We start from the raw sequence: 16,378 nt of genomic DNA on the forward strand, positions 1-16,378 counted from the left end.
TCCTGTCATATGCTGGGGACTGGCGCTGCTGAAAGACTACAGGCTGAAACAGGAGAAAAGCAGCAGGGAATGGAAGACCAACAGTATGAGCATGAACTGATGAAAGGTCAGTGAAGGTGATGGCGAAATTATACTGCCGTCTTGCACACTGCATTCTTCCTCATTATTTACCTCATTTCAAGTCAAACTGCAATTGGAACGTCTCATGCATTATTTGGTCAGTTCATGATGGTAGCGTTTTTCTCTGTTGGTGTTGACATTTTATGTCTACATTTGTATCAAGCCCATTACTCCAAGAAAATTCATGGTCTAAGACAAAATGGAAAGACAAATCTAATTAATAAATTGTTTGTCTTAGGCAAGAGTGGTAAGTAACTAAGTACATTTACCCTAGTAATATAATTAAATACAATTTACAGGAACTTGTCGTTCACTTGGGTATTATTCAACTTTATACTTCTACCTCACTACATTTGAGGAGGAAATACTACACTTTTTACTCCACTACATTTATTTGACAGCTATAGTTACTGGTTACTTTTAGATTAAGATTTAATATTAAAAACATATGATCAGATTAAGAACTACAGCACTTAAAAAAAAACATTAAACCAATGGTTCCCAACATTTTTGCAGGATCTAGTGAAGGTTTGTTGGCTGCTCCACCAAAGAGTGATTCCCCCTCTAAAAGTTCCATGAACTTGAATGCAGGACTTTTACTCATAACAGAATATTTGTATATTGCTGTATTTGTACTTTCACTTAAGTAAAGGATCTAATTACTTTTTCCACTTTTGGACACTGGTGACCTTATTTGACCTGTAAACCTGTGAGAAGAAATGAACTGAACCAGGTGACCCAGGTTGAATCTTACCAACCATGGAAAACATTCAATCTGGATTATTCAGGGTTGAAAATCATACGGTGTGATCCTGTACAGCTCTAAGAAAGCTCAGTCTCTTAATTAACCTGATAGTCTTAAGGAGTGCTGCCTGCAGGCCTCCTCATTAATCTGCTTATTCCACTGTGGCCATTGAGGCCTTTCTGACTGTTTGAACCAGATGAATGGATAAGAAAGACAGTGTTATTTCTGTTGAGACATGTCCTCTATCATACATCCTGTACCAGATGACTTTGCAGTTGTAATCTGTCGCTCCAGTGGGTCCGCAGCTCTGCACTGGGGTCAAACTCTGGTTCATCCGCCCCATTAATAAAGTTTCTGTCTCTGTCTGTCTCTCTTCTTCACTGAGTTGAACATATTATCTCCCTCTACAGCCTGTCAAACATACTTACACCCCTCAGCACCTCTCCTCCCTCACTCATCCATACCACTTCTAGGACAGGTGTTTTCACTCAGAGGCTGCCGCAGTGTGTGCCATTTTTGGGGGCATACTGAGCACATTCACCTTGCCTGTGGGATACAGTGGTGAGAAAATAGCCCATAACTGAGAGTGAGTCTAGGCAGGCCACAAGCCACTACAAACGTAATGGAGACATTATGGTCCCACCAGGAGATGGAAAGGGAGTAAATGACTGTGCAGCTCCAGTTCATTCAAGGACAGACAGGTGGTCAAAACAATAACACGTCTCCCTCCGTCCTCCTCACTGAGTAGATTTGTAATAAACACACATTCAGCTATAAACCCAGAGTGTTAGTTTGTCTATTCTGCATTTTTCCATCCAGTGAGTCTGTGATGATATAAAATCAAATAAGTGACTAGATACAGTACAATTAAAATGACTAGATACATAAATTGATGCATAAACTAGAAAATAGCCAACAACATAAAATACAATAATGATCGAATAAAAATAATAAAGAATCAATAAAATGATATTAAAAATAGAATACAAAACTTTAAAAAATAGTTAAAATAATTAACTAACAGACCAACTAACTAACTAACTAACTAACTAACTAACTTAAACATATCATTCAATAAAATAACTATCTAATGTAAATAAAATATTTAATCTTTCAGATTTCAGTAGAAATGCAGGATACTAAAAATAGTAAATTAATTCACTCTACGTTTGAGTAAAAAATGATAAAAAAAAAATATTTAAAAAATATTTTTCTGTTTATTTGGTTTGAATTAAAGCCAGTCTGAGCCACAAATAAAAAGTTGCATAACTAAAACTGTTCAGATAAAAGTCATTTTAATAATTAGCCCAATATTAGAAATCCCCCAACCCTCAAAAATAAATAACATAAAATAAAATAACATAAAATAAAGCACGGAGAAACGTAACAATATTCAGACAGTAAGTTCTCTTTCTCCAGACATGAAGAGGATGTTAAAGGTGCGGTGGTGAAAATTACGCACACTTCCGCTTTAAAAGAGAAGCTTTGTGTAACTGGAGAGTCACTAAAGCGATGCGGAGCCACAGATCTTGCTTCAGTTCACCGCCAGTCGGATCTCACGCCGTCAGTACAGCGGACTAGTTTCCAGACTAACATATGATCTTTTCTGTGTGGCGAGAATTTGGATTTTAACTCATCTGTTTCAGATCTGACAGAGGGTGGACGGAACTTTACGCAGGAAACAGAAAGTGAGTCTGCGAGGCTGCACCTGAGGATATTTCTACTGGCTGAATTTGAACCCGTATTCTCCTCCCAACTCCACTTGTTGATGGAGCACAGACAGGCTATCCCAGCAGTCCTACCGCGGAGATATTCCTATGTGTAGTTTGGATAAAACCCCTGTCAGACGGCAGGGAGGAGGAAGTTTGAACCTGTGAGGTGGCAGATGGTGGTGATGTTTGGCGACCGGTAACAGTTCACGGCATCAGATCGTATTACGCAGGCTGCCACCAGGTGAGCAGCGGCATGGGGAACCAGATGGACAAGCTGTCACATTTAAGTTACGCAGAAGTTCCAACAGTGGACCCGAACGGCGTGGACACAGAGGAAGGTCCGCGGATCGGCGTTTCTTACATTTTTTCTAACGACGACGACGAGCTGGAGGATGGCTGCGCGGTCGATGGCACAGCAAAGGACCCGAATCAGGAAGAGAAACAATACGACCAGCGCGATGAGGTGGAGTGCGCCGTCTACAACAGAGACGAATGCATCTACGAGAAGAGTGTCAAGTCCGCCAGTTTGGAGGTTTACTCTCCGGAGAATCTGCTGAACAAATGCAAAGCAGGCGACTTGGTGGAGTTCGTGGCCACCGGTCAGTACCCACACTGGGCTGTGTACGTGGGGGACTTCCAGGTAGTGCACCTGCACCGAGCCGAGGTGAAAAACAGCTTTTTGACAGACGCAAGTCAGGGGAGGAGGTGTAGGATTGTGAACGACTTGTACAAATTTAAAGCTCTGGGTCCGGACATGGTGGTGCAGAGCGCGATGGAGCAGGTGGGCTTAAAGGACCAAGAGCTAAGCTGGAGGAATTCGGAGTGCTTTGCAGCCTGGTGCAGGTTCGGGAAGAGGGAGTTCAAAATGGGTGGGGAGATACGGATAGGCAAACAGCCTTACAGGTTGAAAATATTCATGTCCGACAAGCATTCCCACGTGCTGGAGTTTCAGAGTTTGGAGGACATGGTCATGGAGAAGAGGAGAAACGATCATCTGGGCAGGACAGCCGTGTTGCAGGAGCTGGCCACTCATTTCAACAGTGTGGAGGAGATAAAAAGTGAGCCAGACGCTGACTGATACCAGCCCTCCTTTTGAAGCTTTCCAAAACGATTGCTTTGCAAGTAGAGTAGCCTTTACCAAACTGTTACACCCTGCTTTAATCTATAGCAAGCCTTCACTCTTTCATTTTAGTTTTAATTGGAGCACATGTCGTAATTTCCACTTAGATGGTGTCGTTTTAATTATGCGTTTTCCTCCATGTATTCATTAGTCTATAACAATGTTATTGCCTTAAAGCCACACTACTCAACATCATCTGATGCTTAATGGCCTTAGCAATTATGAATTCAATTATCTGAAAGAAATTGAATTGATTGAAGTAGTTGATTGGCTTGTACGTAGCTCTCCACACAGTGTATGGTTTTTATAAATGCTTTACACGTCTGTCTTGAACCGTCTGATTCTGTACGCATAGAGTGAATGTTTCTCTATTCATAGTTTGTCCTGTTACTTGATCCTTGTGTGGTTTAACTTCATCTCTCAGCTCACCCAGACAGCAAATGTGTCAAGAGTTGCTTGCTGAATATGAGAAGGATTTTGCCTTTAAGGGTAATTCTCACACCAGCACAGCTGAAGAAAATGTTATGGAGCTGGTCTGTGTTACACTGATCAAAGTCTGTGTTAACTGTACTCAAAGCTCAAGTAAATCATGATCCCTATAGTCTCTATTTGAATTGAGTCTTGTTGTTTATGCTGTAGTGTTGTGTTACTGACATGAACCAGATTAACACATCAAAGATCATGTTTAACTAATATCAACTTTATTTACTGTAATCTTCACTGGATATCAGAGGGTTTCTTGGACACTAGTGTACATTAATTGGGTTTAAAAGGTTTTTACTTACTGCCAAAAAAGGGAATTTTTATTTTCCCCTCTAGTCAAATGTGTGAAGACCAGAGTTCATACTGTGTTGTTTTTCAATTTCCTCATGTAATTATCTGAAACTAGGAGGACTTCAGCTACAGCTAATAGTAAAACAAATACAGTTGATGTTCTATATTTTTCGGGCAAATCACTTAATTGTAAATGTACCGAAATTTCATGTGTCAGAAAAGTCTCTTTGAGTTTCAGGTAAATGGTTGCTCACATTCATTTTTGTTAAACTGCTAACAAAGAAACAAACCAGTTTCACCAGTCAAGTCCCTCACGGCCAATTGGGGATTTGTCATACAAAGCAAGATGGTGTATGTAAGACGTCACTAACTGTTTTGTCAGTAGCAAATATATTTTAAGCACATATTTAGAAGCATTAAGTCAAAGGCAACTGGAAGGGGAAAAAACAGCCAATGGGATTTTTTGCAATCGGGCAACCCAAAATGTTTTCTTATTAACAGTTTATAACAAGTAAAGGATGTATTAACCATGGTACAACTTATAAACATGTTATAAAGGTGATTTATTGGAGACAATTTATGGGTTATCATGAGCTAGCTTTGGGTTTAAAGTTAGTGTTTTCCGTCTGACACAACTGGCTCACTTTTAACAAGGTATCACCAATGATGCTTATTTATTCTGAAGGAATAGGAATAGGAAGTCAAGTCATTATAATGGGGGGGAAAGGTTTAGATGATTCCAGGGGTTCACAGCTGGAGTGGGTGCACAAGAAATACAAACATGAAATTAACAATAAAAGGATCTAAAACAATGTTGGTTCATGGGACTCAGCATTTCCTAGTCACAGCCAAGCACAGGATCCTGGTACAATATTACTTTTTTCACTAGAGATAAAGGGAAGACGAAGAGACTGTTGAATGTAACAGAGGAGTGTTCAAATGACAACATTTTTAGAGAATGATGGTCACTCTTCAAAATCAGAACCACAATGGATGTTTGTGGCATTTTAGACCATCTGCCCGCTTCAGCATTAAAATAGGACTTTAAACAAAAAGCAGATGGCAAGTTGTCCATTATATCAATATACTACATTTGTTGTTGTATATAAATTCCACTGTCATTACGTTGGCAGTATTCCTGACAGTAAACTCACTGCAGCCCAGAAGAACACAAGGCAACATTGTTATAAACAGTGTTTTTATAGCCTCAGTGTGATGATACAAAGTTGTATCAATGAAAAGAATGCTCATGGTGCCCTGATGACGGCAGTGATGAGCTAATTTGGTTAGACTTGTAACATACTAAGCTATCTGTAGTTTTCCACCAGCATTTCTCTGGAGCCTCAGCATCAGAAATCACTTATTTTTTTAATTGTTATGCTTTGTGTTGGCTCATTTTCAGCTTTATGTTAGCTGAGTTGAAACTGAGGAGAAATCTAACATGAAAAAAAAAAAAAAAAAAATCATGCAAACATTTTCACTTCACCCTTGAAGAATGAAAGTTTTTTGTGTCTACGCTGATGTGGCGAAAATGAGTACCATGGCTGCTGGAGACAACCTTCAACAAGTACAGATGACTGTGGTGACAATTGTTACAGTTTTTAGCGCAGAGCTGCATTGTGGATTGTTAAGTTGTCCCACAGCTACCAACACCTACAGAGTGAAGATAAACATACATCTTAAAACCTATAGTCTTTTTATCTACACTTTGAATTAAAATCGTCTATGACATTCTGTCATATCTGGGCTAAAATAGCATTAGTCCTATGGTACATATTGACATGACCATACTGCTAAATATCTGCCTCCTTTAGCCACTGTATGTTGCATTTTCCCGAACGGTTGCCTTGATGTGCCTCGCAGCACGGTAATCAAATTATGACATGGTAAACCCTCCTTAGGGTCTTGTCAAGCTCAGTCTGCCTTGATTATATTAGACAACTTTATATTGAACAAACTGTGATTTAACAAGACAGGAATGCAGCTGTGAAGATGTTCCTGCTGAAGCTGCACAAGGGCAGTATCCTCTTATGCTTTACTATCCTGTATGTCAGGTACGGCGCAGAGTCAAACTTGTGATTTAAGATGTTTTTGTGAAGCTCAAAATTTGAGAGATAAATGTGAGTGTGGGGAGGTCAGATTGGTACTCTGATTTCTGTGTGGAGTTTGTATGTTGGAAAAGGTTTCCACCACCTCTGGATACATTAATGCATTCGTAACTCCTGACTCTTCAAGCAGGACTTTAAGGTCATCTGACAGTCAAAACTCAAAAATCCTGAACTTCAGGGGAGGCTGTAGCTCAGCAGGTAAAGCGGGTTGACCACTCATTGGAAGATGGGCGGTGCAGTCCACATGTGAAAGTGTCCTTGGGCAAGATATTGAACTAAATTTGAATGTGAAAGTGTGTGTGAATGATTAGGTCCTCTTGATGAGCAGGTTTGCACCTTGCATGGCAGCCCCTGACATCAGTGTATGAATGTGTATGTGTGAATGGGTGAATGTGGCTTGTTGTGTAAAAGCGCTAAGTGGTTTGGAGACGAGAAAAACGCAGTCCATTTGCCATACACTGCAGTCCATAAGGTCAGTCGGCAGTGTAAACAACTTTAAATGTTATCTGAAAACCTTATTGTGCTCACAGGCCTCTCACTGACATTGTATATGTTGTTTTTTTTCATTTGTTGGACTAATGCTCTGTTTTTGTTGACTTGTGAAGCACTTGGTGACACTTGACATAGAACAGTGCTTTGTAAATAGACTAAATGTCATGTAGGTAGGTGACTTAATTGTTCATAGGTAAGAGCATACACCTGCATCCCTGTGATGGACCTATCCTGGTTGTTTCCAAGCCTCTTGCATGCTGGGAGTATTTTGTTTTTATATAGCCCGATCCCTCCTGTAGTAAATGGGGAGTGCATACTACATTCAGTCTGCTCTTACAGTGAAGCAGCAGTCATGCATCATTAGCCGTCTTCCAGCCCGCTCCTCTTGATGGGATCTGAAAGCTTGGACATAGAGATGCAACCCAATTATAATAATCTGTCAGCGCTCGCCTACAGGTACCTCAGCCAGCTGTTGTTGCTGTATACTGTAAGTTTCTCTAGGATGCTGATGAATTGATGAGATTAGTTGTATTGTAAGAGAGCAACAAACTGGGATTCACATCCCCACTGTGGCTGAAATGCAAAAGATCACAGAGATATTTGCTGCATATGTGATTGGTGTACAGTGGAAACAGTAGATAAAGCAACATGTTAACAAGCCCTGTTTATATGGTTTTTATTCTCGTACTCAGAAACAATGCTCTTGTAACCTCCCATCTGTTTAGTCTTCACACATCAATGCGCTTGTAACCACCCATCTGTTTAGTTCTCACACGTCTACTGTACACGCAGATACGTGGATGCACATTAACACATATACAGCCGGAAAACACACATTAAAAAAACAACAACAAAAAAATAGTTGGGATATTTAATTTGAGGTGGTCTTTTTCTCATTCTCACCACACCTGGTTGACTTAGCTCAATTTTCCACTCTGTTATCCAAACACTAACCATTATTAGAGGCCAAAACATAATACTGTTTTTTAAAAATGAAAGATATATAACCACAAATAACCAGTGGTGTGCAGTCAGGGGCAGCAAGGCTAGCACTGCTAGCCCTGTCAAAAATGTTTTTTTTTTTTTACTGTTTTTTCCATAATTAAAAGGTCATTCTGAAATGTATCTGGAGTCAATTACTTGTTCAGTATGCAAATTTATCCAGAAAACGAATGGTTATATTTTGTGGAGCTCAAATCTCCTATGTCCTATAAACGCATCACAGCTCCTTTCCTCTACTGGGGCCAGCAGTAGTTGCATTGCTAGCATCTGATCGAGCTGGACGCTGCCATTTGGTGCGTAACGTTGAGTGAACGTATCATCAGCCAATCAAATTTTGATATGTTATTGACAGAACTAGCCCTAAGTCAAGCTTTTTTTTCTTCTTCCCTAAGTCAAGCAGAGTTTCTAGTGCTGGCCTGGGCGTCGTCATTCAAATGAGCGTGGCTGATTGGCCCATGGGCAGGTGCGTGATGACGCACTGTCTGTTATTCTGGAAAGGTGATGGCGGTTGATTTAACAGCAAGATCGGTAGATAAAGATATTATTGCAGACCTGCTTCGGGTGCCTTTTTCATCATGAAGGTTCGCAGGATGGATTTCATCTACAAGTAATCGGTGAGTGATAGTTTTTTTTAAAAACTTTCTCTGGACCAGATTGGCGCGGCTGTCTCTCCCTCTTTCTCTTTGTGAAGTAAATTTAGAACCGTTTTTGGAGCATGTTTGTGTCTGTTATAGAAATTGATTTTATTTTTGAAGTTATTTAGAAGTTTCCTCTAAGGGTGCAGAGCAGTATGTGCTGTTTTTGATGTTGTGTCACATGGTATGTGCATTGTAAAGTGGGCAGTGACCTAAGGGAAGATGATCTGATGGTAATGCTGCACAGTGGTGTCTTGATGCGTTGCGGATGTTGATCAGCTGTCATGTTGGTGTCGATTAAGTACTGTTGCATAATAGGGGCCTTATATTGGATTCACAATGTGTATGTACTGTAGGACATAGGCCTATATGTGTGCGGCTGCTCTGTTGGCTGTATCGGCATACGATACTTTCTTTTGGGGCGGGGGAGTTGGATTTTGGTGCTGGCCCTGAATGAAACAACACCGCACGCTACTGCAAATAACCAATAACTACACTGATAGAGAAATGAATGTAATGAATCAGGGCAGCATCTAAAAAAAAGACAAATTCTTCAGGTCAGAGTGACATCCATGTACACACAAACACACTTCTCTAAGAACAGAACAAGAGAATTCCCTATTTAGGACACAACATGAAGGCCCAACCTGGGTTTTTTCTTTCTTAAGTAATCAAGTGTGAATAATCTAATTGAAAGTTTAAACTGCATGCACACACTCAAACGTTTGTGTATGATTCAGGCGCTCTTTATGACGAGACCTGTCTGGTCTACTGGGCAGTTTGTTTGGAAAAGGTGGGTTGATTACACCTCATGCTAGGATGTGAGTCATACCCTCGAAACAACAGTAACACTGCTCTTTGTGTATCAAAGTGATGCTTGGAAAACTCCTGAGTGTCTAAAGGACAATTATAATAGTCTGATGTCATACTTCTCCTGGTAGGTTGATGCAAAACAAAGTAGGAATGACTCAGCAGTTTGTCTGTGGATTTCATGGTGAAGTGAAATGATTAAAAATCCCCTCCTGACATGTTTTAAAGTGTAGATTGTAAACGTTTTTCCACAAAACGTTTAATTAACTAGTCATTCATTCTTAAAACCCACATCTACTCCCTCCCCCACATTAAAAAAAATCCAGAATCTATGAATATAATAATATTATTTGTTTCAAACGTTTCACTACTGGACACAAGATGTTTCACAGAAAAAGTTCCGTTTTCATGCGCTGGAGGCTTCAAGTTTCCATATCACACTTGTTTTAAGTTGCACATGAACTAACTTCTCTGTAAGCACAGGGAAACTTTATTCCATCAGCAGCTGAATGTGAAAACAAACTTTGAACAATTTTCTACACAAGTGAAGTTCAAACATCCAAATGAAGTGTCAATAAGCAAAACCAATTTTCTTGTGGAGCTGTGCTTATGTCAATAACATATGCAGTCATTGTACATTTTTGAAGTTATCAGGTACAAGGAAGTTCATTTTAAAGCTACATTTTAAAAGTCAAGCGAGATATTTATATTATATTTATATTATATATGTTACATTTTCTAATTTATTTATTGTATCATGCACAGTGCTTGTATTATATCACATTGATTGTAGGCCGGTTTTATCTCTAGTAACCAGATTTTTTTAATAGTGCTGGCAATACATTTTCATCAATGAGCTTTTGATACAGGGACAATTCAATTTGCCTTTTTCTGAGTTTTTCCATTTTCCATCTTCTGGCAAGCCTGCCTGAGTATTTTGCCCAAAATGTTGCCTGAAGCTGTGGTCTTTCATTTGAGGTCCAGAGTCGAGTGCCACAGCTGAGTGGCTTGAGACGCAGAGGAGGCAGGTGGCTTCATTGTCTGCCCGGGCTTTGTTTATCTCTGTTGTTGTCCTGCTCTTTCCCGTGGCAGCACTCGCTGGCAGTGGTTCTTTGAACTGGTCATTTTGTGATGATAGGAGCTCTGTGTTTGCTTGTGGGCACCTGAGTCACATTAATTGAATCGTTGTTTTAAAAAGATCACAGTCTACCAGGTAATTTGCATCCATTAAGCTAACATAAGCAATTAAAGTTGTGTTTATATAAAGCTTTTGGCAGGCAGGTTTTTAAAAGCTTCATGCGTTAGATTTATCAGGATTACATGTTGTGTTTTTTTTCGCAGCAGGTTGCTGTGCTCTCATAGATTCGTTCATGCTATGGATGACTTGAAAGTCACTTTGCTCTATGACATGAAGCCGGGAAATCAAATTTACATACTGTAACCCAACAGTAAAGGCTTTTCTTCTGTGTCAACGCACCATTAAGCAGCTAAATTAGAGGACACAAGGGCAGAGTGTGTGAGTCAAAGGACACAGCAGCCCCACAATTTCTTCTTATCGCTCCCATATTTACACAGCTGTACTCACAGACAGATCGGCTTTGAAATAGCAAAAAGCCTCAACAAACTCTTTAGCATCAATTAATGTCACTATTTTTCCCACATACTGTATGTTTCGTATATTTTACAAGGACATCAAACTTTTCCTTTTATCAGTTCACTTCGCAGCTCCTGTCTGAACATCTGTATGATGATGATTTAATTTGGCAATGATGTCCTTTAAACAGTTTATTGACTTTGAAGTTGTCTCAAATAATTGGATACATAAGTCTCGTGTTTAAATGATTTCTAATTATCCTTGTTTGCAGAGTCCTTTCCTCCCCCTCCTTAAATCTGTCAATCTGTCTTAAAGTTGTGCCAGATATAGATTAGTTGGTCATTCTTCTACTAACACAAGTATGTGCTCATCTATTATAAGCTAAACTGAAAAATGTACATGTTGCTTTTGCTGGATGACACCTAAGATGAATCAAAGCTTTTCAGTCATTAACTGATGTTGTGCATAAATTACAGACTTAGTATCTGTTGGTTTTTGGCTTACACATAATAATCTCTAAAATCAGGACAGAGTGGTCTACACATATATGTATACAGTGTGCGAACTATATGTAAATGTGATTGTATGTCTGTAGGATCTCTGGGATTTACAGTAGCTGAACTATGTTGCTCTGGCTGCATCCCTACATTTACATCCTCATTATGTGTCACAATGACTGTGCCTGCTAGCCACAGTCTGAAATCTCCAGAGGCTGTTTAAAGTATAGAAAAATCTTGTGAAAAAGGGTAATGAGCAGGAAGGAATTATACCAAAATTCGATTTGCATTCCCTCTCTCCTCCTTGAGCAGCTACAATTTTGCCTTAATAAACAAATTAACAGCAACTTTCATGAGACTGCCTGAGTAATTGTTTAAATTGCGATGCTCTAGAAAGCACAGAAATTGTGCTGCACCACTTTGTCAATTTTCATATTAGTTATGAATGCATGTGAGACTTTGTAATAACTGTCATCTGCTTGCTCACAGTTATTTTCAAACAAAAGGTCATTTCTAGAGTTTACTTGAGTTTAGCCCTTGAGTATTTCTAGACACAACAGCAGGCTTTAGTCCATTTGCAAACGTGATGATGGATATCTGTCTATACTGATTAAATTGCAGATATAAGGCAAAGCTTCCTCTCACAATGCTTTAAAAGCAAGCAAATCTGGTCTTCTGGTGTAGTCTTTTTCAAGGTTAAAAACCCAAATATTTCCCTGCTCTTCACACCTTCTGTTTTTATTGGATTGGAAGAGCAAATGATGCAAATAGGCCATAATGGCATATTCTCCTGAGCCCTCGCTGAAACGGAGCATATTGGTCATATAATTTTGATGGCGGATGGAGTGTTGTAGATGGGTAGATTGTTGAGCAACAGCCCCTCTCTGCCAGGCTGCTGAGGGCACACACTAACTGGCACATGCCATCTGTCTCGAGATCTGGGGACCAAGGTGTTGCTCCAAATGTCATTTTCATTGTGAAATCGGAGCAAGACGGTAATCGATCTCTCTGAGAAGCTTGTTCTTCATTTTTCACGTCAGCAGTTTTCAGCAGTCAGGATTCAGGATTCAGGATTCAGGGAAGCTGAGCTGATTCACGACTGAAGTCTAATGGTGTATAGAAAGAAGAGCATTTGAATTGTAAGCATCATAATCAGCTGGGACTTAGATACCCCTGTGACTCAATCAGCTTCAGTAGGTAGTCAGTCTCGTCTCTCCCTCCACAGAGTTAAAGGCTTTGCTTTTCCTGTCTCTTCAGAGAGGCCATTTGTTCAGATAGAGTGTCAGTATGCTGAGCTTCCTCTACTAATGATTCCACAGGCGGTCGAGGTGCTGTCACTAACAGCTTTGCCAAAAGAGAGAATTGACTCCTCTGGATGGTACGCGATTCTGCAGAGTTTTGACTCCAGGGAGGTCAGTCAGTATGTTACATGACATATCAGTATTCATGAAATTTTACCTTCTCCTGTTAAATACCCTTGGCTCGGTCCTCCTTGATCTCCGGTCGTGTCTGGGGAGCACATTAAGCCAAATGAGCATCCACGTACTAATTACTTCTCATTTGCATAAATGTGTGGCTTGCAGATGTTAGGAGTGTGGCAAGTGGGGATTACAGCTGGCTCGGTCACCACTCCAGCATGTGTGAGTGAACTTTGACCTCATATTGGCTCTAATTCTCAGCGTCTGTCATCTGGAATTTCATTCATTTAAATCCCTTACTTCAAAGCCACTGTAATCAATATTTCCATAACAATCATCAATCATCAATCATTTGTACCGTCTTTGACTTGAAAATTGGCTTTCATGGTCCTCCAACTGTTTCTTTTCTCAGCCTTTCTCTTGAGTTGTTCATATCTTCTTTCTCTGCTCTATCTCTTTATATCATCAAGCCTTACTACTTGTGTACACTCCTCCGTTCCTGTCAATCTTCCACTGGAGCCTCTGGAAACTCAAACTTTGTCTCTGCAATCTTGTTCATAAACTACCTGTCTTCTCCTACCAGATCCAGAACCATATTATTTGACATAAATCTCCTCCAGCTGATCTTGAGCAATACTCCGTCAGTGCTCACGTCTCTGAGCCATATGTCAGAACAGAAAAGGTTTAGGTTTCAATGAATACTTTTTGTGTTTTTCTGTATTGTGATGTTGATGTTGCTTCTTAGATGTTCTTTATTCCCTAAGAATTCCATTTTGCTTGTCTGATTCTACATTTAATTTCCTCCAGATATGTTCCATCTTCATTGAGCCAACTTCCCAAGTATTTGTATTTGTGCACTTGTTCTCTAATTCTAAATTCTCCATTTCAGTTTTGATCTTCTCAAATTCACCTTTTCTCATAACCTCATATCTCTTGCAAGCCTGATTTACATCTAACAATTACTGTTCATCTTCTGCCAAAAGAACTGCATCGTCAGCATACCTGATGTTTGTCAAGCTCTCTCAATTTATTTGTATCCCTCTGTTCTCTTGTGGTGTTTCTTGGATCATCCTTTCCGTGTACAAATGAAAGAGAATAGGAGATAAAATACATCCATGTCTTATACTTCTGAAGTTGTCCACTTTTTCTGAAATCCTGAAATCCTGCTATCAATGATGTTGGTTATTCTACTCTTGATTATATGGAGCAGTATCTTTGACTTAAAATACCTATCAGCCTCTGCTCTTCACACGTTTTAGTATTTTTCACTTTCTGCTGAAGAATGAAATTGCTCTTCAGCAATCCGTCTGGTATTTTTCCTGACTTGTACATCTTGTTTATGACATTTTTTGATGTTTGTTATTCCTTCTGGTCCTAGACTTTGAAGTGGTTCCGCTGGGATACCATCTGCTGCACATGCTTTTCTTTAGGGTAGCTTCTTTATCACCTCCTGAATTTCTTCCACTGTGATTTCATTTATTTCTATTCCGGTTGAGTAATCTGCCTCTCAATTTGTTGGTGTTTCTGTCCTTTGATCTGTGTGTAGTTCCTCGATAAACTCGGCCCATCTTTTAAGGACTTGTTTTCTTCTCAATGGGCACTTTCCATTGTTTGTCTTTTGTTGTTGTTGTTGTTGTTTGTGACTTGCTGGTGCTTTTCCCCCTTGAAATCTTTAACCTTCTGAAGAAACCTTGGGTTATGCTGTCTGTCCAATTTTTCCAGTTCTTTACACTGGAAAAGTTATTTTGCTTTTCTGCACGTTGTATCTACTTCTTTAGTTTTTGGTACTATCATTGTCATCCATTTTGGTTTGCATTCTGTCTTTTTATTACCACATATCTCATTATTTTGTTCATTGTCTTTTCATTCAGGTTGGTTTATTTGCTTCAATCTTTCATCTGTTATATCTGTAAATTAGTTTTTTACTTTCTTCCTGTTTTAGTTCATCAAAGTTCACATTTTTTTTAACCTTTTCTCTTTTTGTACCATTTCCAGTTTGCACTTTAGAGTTACTATGACTAGGCTATGGTCTGCTCCAGGCCTTGCTTTTGTCTTTCTTACTAAATTTCTGTATCTGACTAGAAAAAAGTCTATTTGATTTTTTGCTCTTCATTGGGTACTCGCCGTGTATGCCTTGCATTACACTTTTGTCCAAACCATGTGTTGGCATTGATCGATTTTACAAAAGGATGTTAACATTTCACCTCTTTCATTTCTGTCATCCAGACCAAAAGGTCCCTCAATCTTTTCCTCTTTTTCTTCTCTTACTTTTGCATTAAAGCCTCTCATTGCTATAATATTTTCATCGAAGGTCATTTTGCTTTTAATCACTTCTATAAATTGTTCATAGAAAGCTGCTTTTATAGACAATTCTTTATATATGTTATGAACATATTCAGGTTTATTGGCATTGAGTACAAAATTCTGAAACTGCTTTCACAAATGTCCATATATCTGTCAAGTAGTCTCCTTCCCTTTCCAGTGAGTCTCTTGACTCCAAGGATGTCAACTTCCATTCTGTCTGTTTTATGTTTAGCAAGTTGCCTGTAGACATTGCTAATCCTTCCATTTTCCAATTTTCAAACAGTCACTTGATTGACAGTGCAGAGCTGCCTGTTTGCTTACAGCTGTTCCACTGGGCTGGATTAGTATGACTGGTGTCCACTTTACCCTGTTTGCCAAAATCTGAAAAACTTCAGACTTCAGAAGAACTTTGACTTTGACTTTGAGGAAGGCTGCAAGACCCACCTATGCATGCAGTGTCGTTTTGAGACAGTTGACCCGAGCCATTCTTCTTCTTTTTTGAAAAATCTTATACCTGAGGTCTATGATCACACAGCCATGAATTGAAAGTTGCTTATAAAGTCACCACCTGCATTCACATAATCCTGATTAGAGGGCTGACAGGTACTACACCTTAACCAAGGGTGACCTGAAGGCTAGTGGAGGGATGGAGAGCCTTACTTTCCTTAAGATCTGACATCATGACACCACCTCACTACCGCAATATAGTAACAAATATGTGTAGTGTGAAGTGGCTCGTAGTGTTTTAGTATCTTTTAGGTGTGTTTTTAAGCCCACTGCCTGTTGTTTGGCTCACTCTCACCTGCTGTTTTCAGCAGCAACATATTTTTCTCAGCAGGTGCTTGAGACCAAAAACAGAGCTAAAAAGAAAGTGAATATTGGACTTTCATTCACCAGGTGGCCAGAAAAATGACTCCAAAAGAATGTTCATGTTGCTCTGTATAAGTTGGATGTGTAAAAAGGCAACTGTTTGCTAAAAAAAACAACCATATCAGTTTAAAAGGCAGTAAAACAACTGTAAGATGTTCACTGCTTGTTTCTGCAGTC

General features: G+C 39.5%; 1 protein-coding gene across 1 annotated transcript; it reads left to right on the top strand.

The window, feature by feature from the left end:
* The first annotated feature begins 2,467 nt into the window (after positions 1-2,467).
* Positions 2,468-4,178, top strand: lratd2a (LRAT domain containing 2a). The gene has a single exon (XM_062436255.1). It carries the CDS (start codon positions 2,831-2,833, stop codon positions 3,653-3,655), a length of 825 nt encoding a protein of 274 aa, XP_062292239.1. The 5' UTR covers positions 2,468-2,830; the 3' UTR covers positions 3,656-4,178.
* Positions 4,179-16,378: the final 12,200 nt, after the last annotated feature.

The sequence above is a fragment of the Scomber scombrus genome, chromosome 16, assembly GCF_963691925.1.
Source record: "Scomber scombrus chromosome 16, fScoSco1.1, whole genome shotgun sequence".
Lineage (NCBI taxonomy): Eukaryota > Metazoa > Chordata > Actinopteri > Scombriformes > Scombridae > Scomber > Scomber scombrus.

Coding starts and splice junctions, on each gene's coding strand:
- lratd2a (XM_062436255.1), top strand. CDS start 2,831: ATGGGGAACCAGATGGACAAGCTGTCACATTTAAGTTACGCAGAAGTT.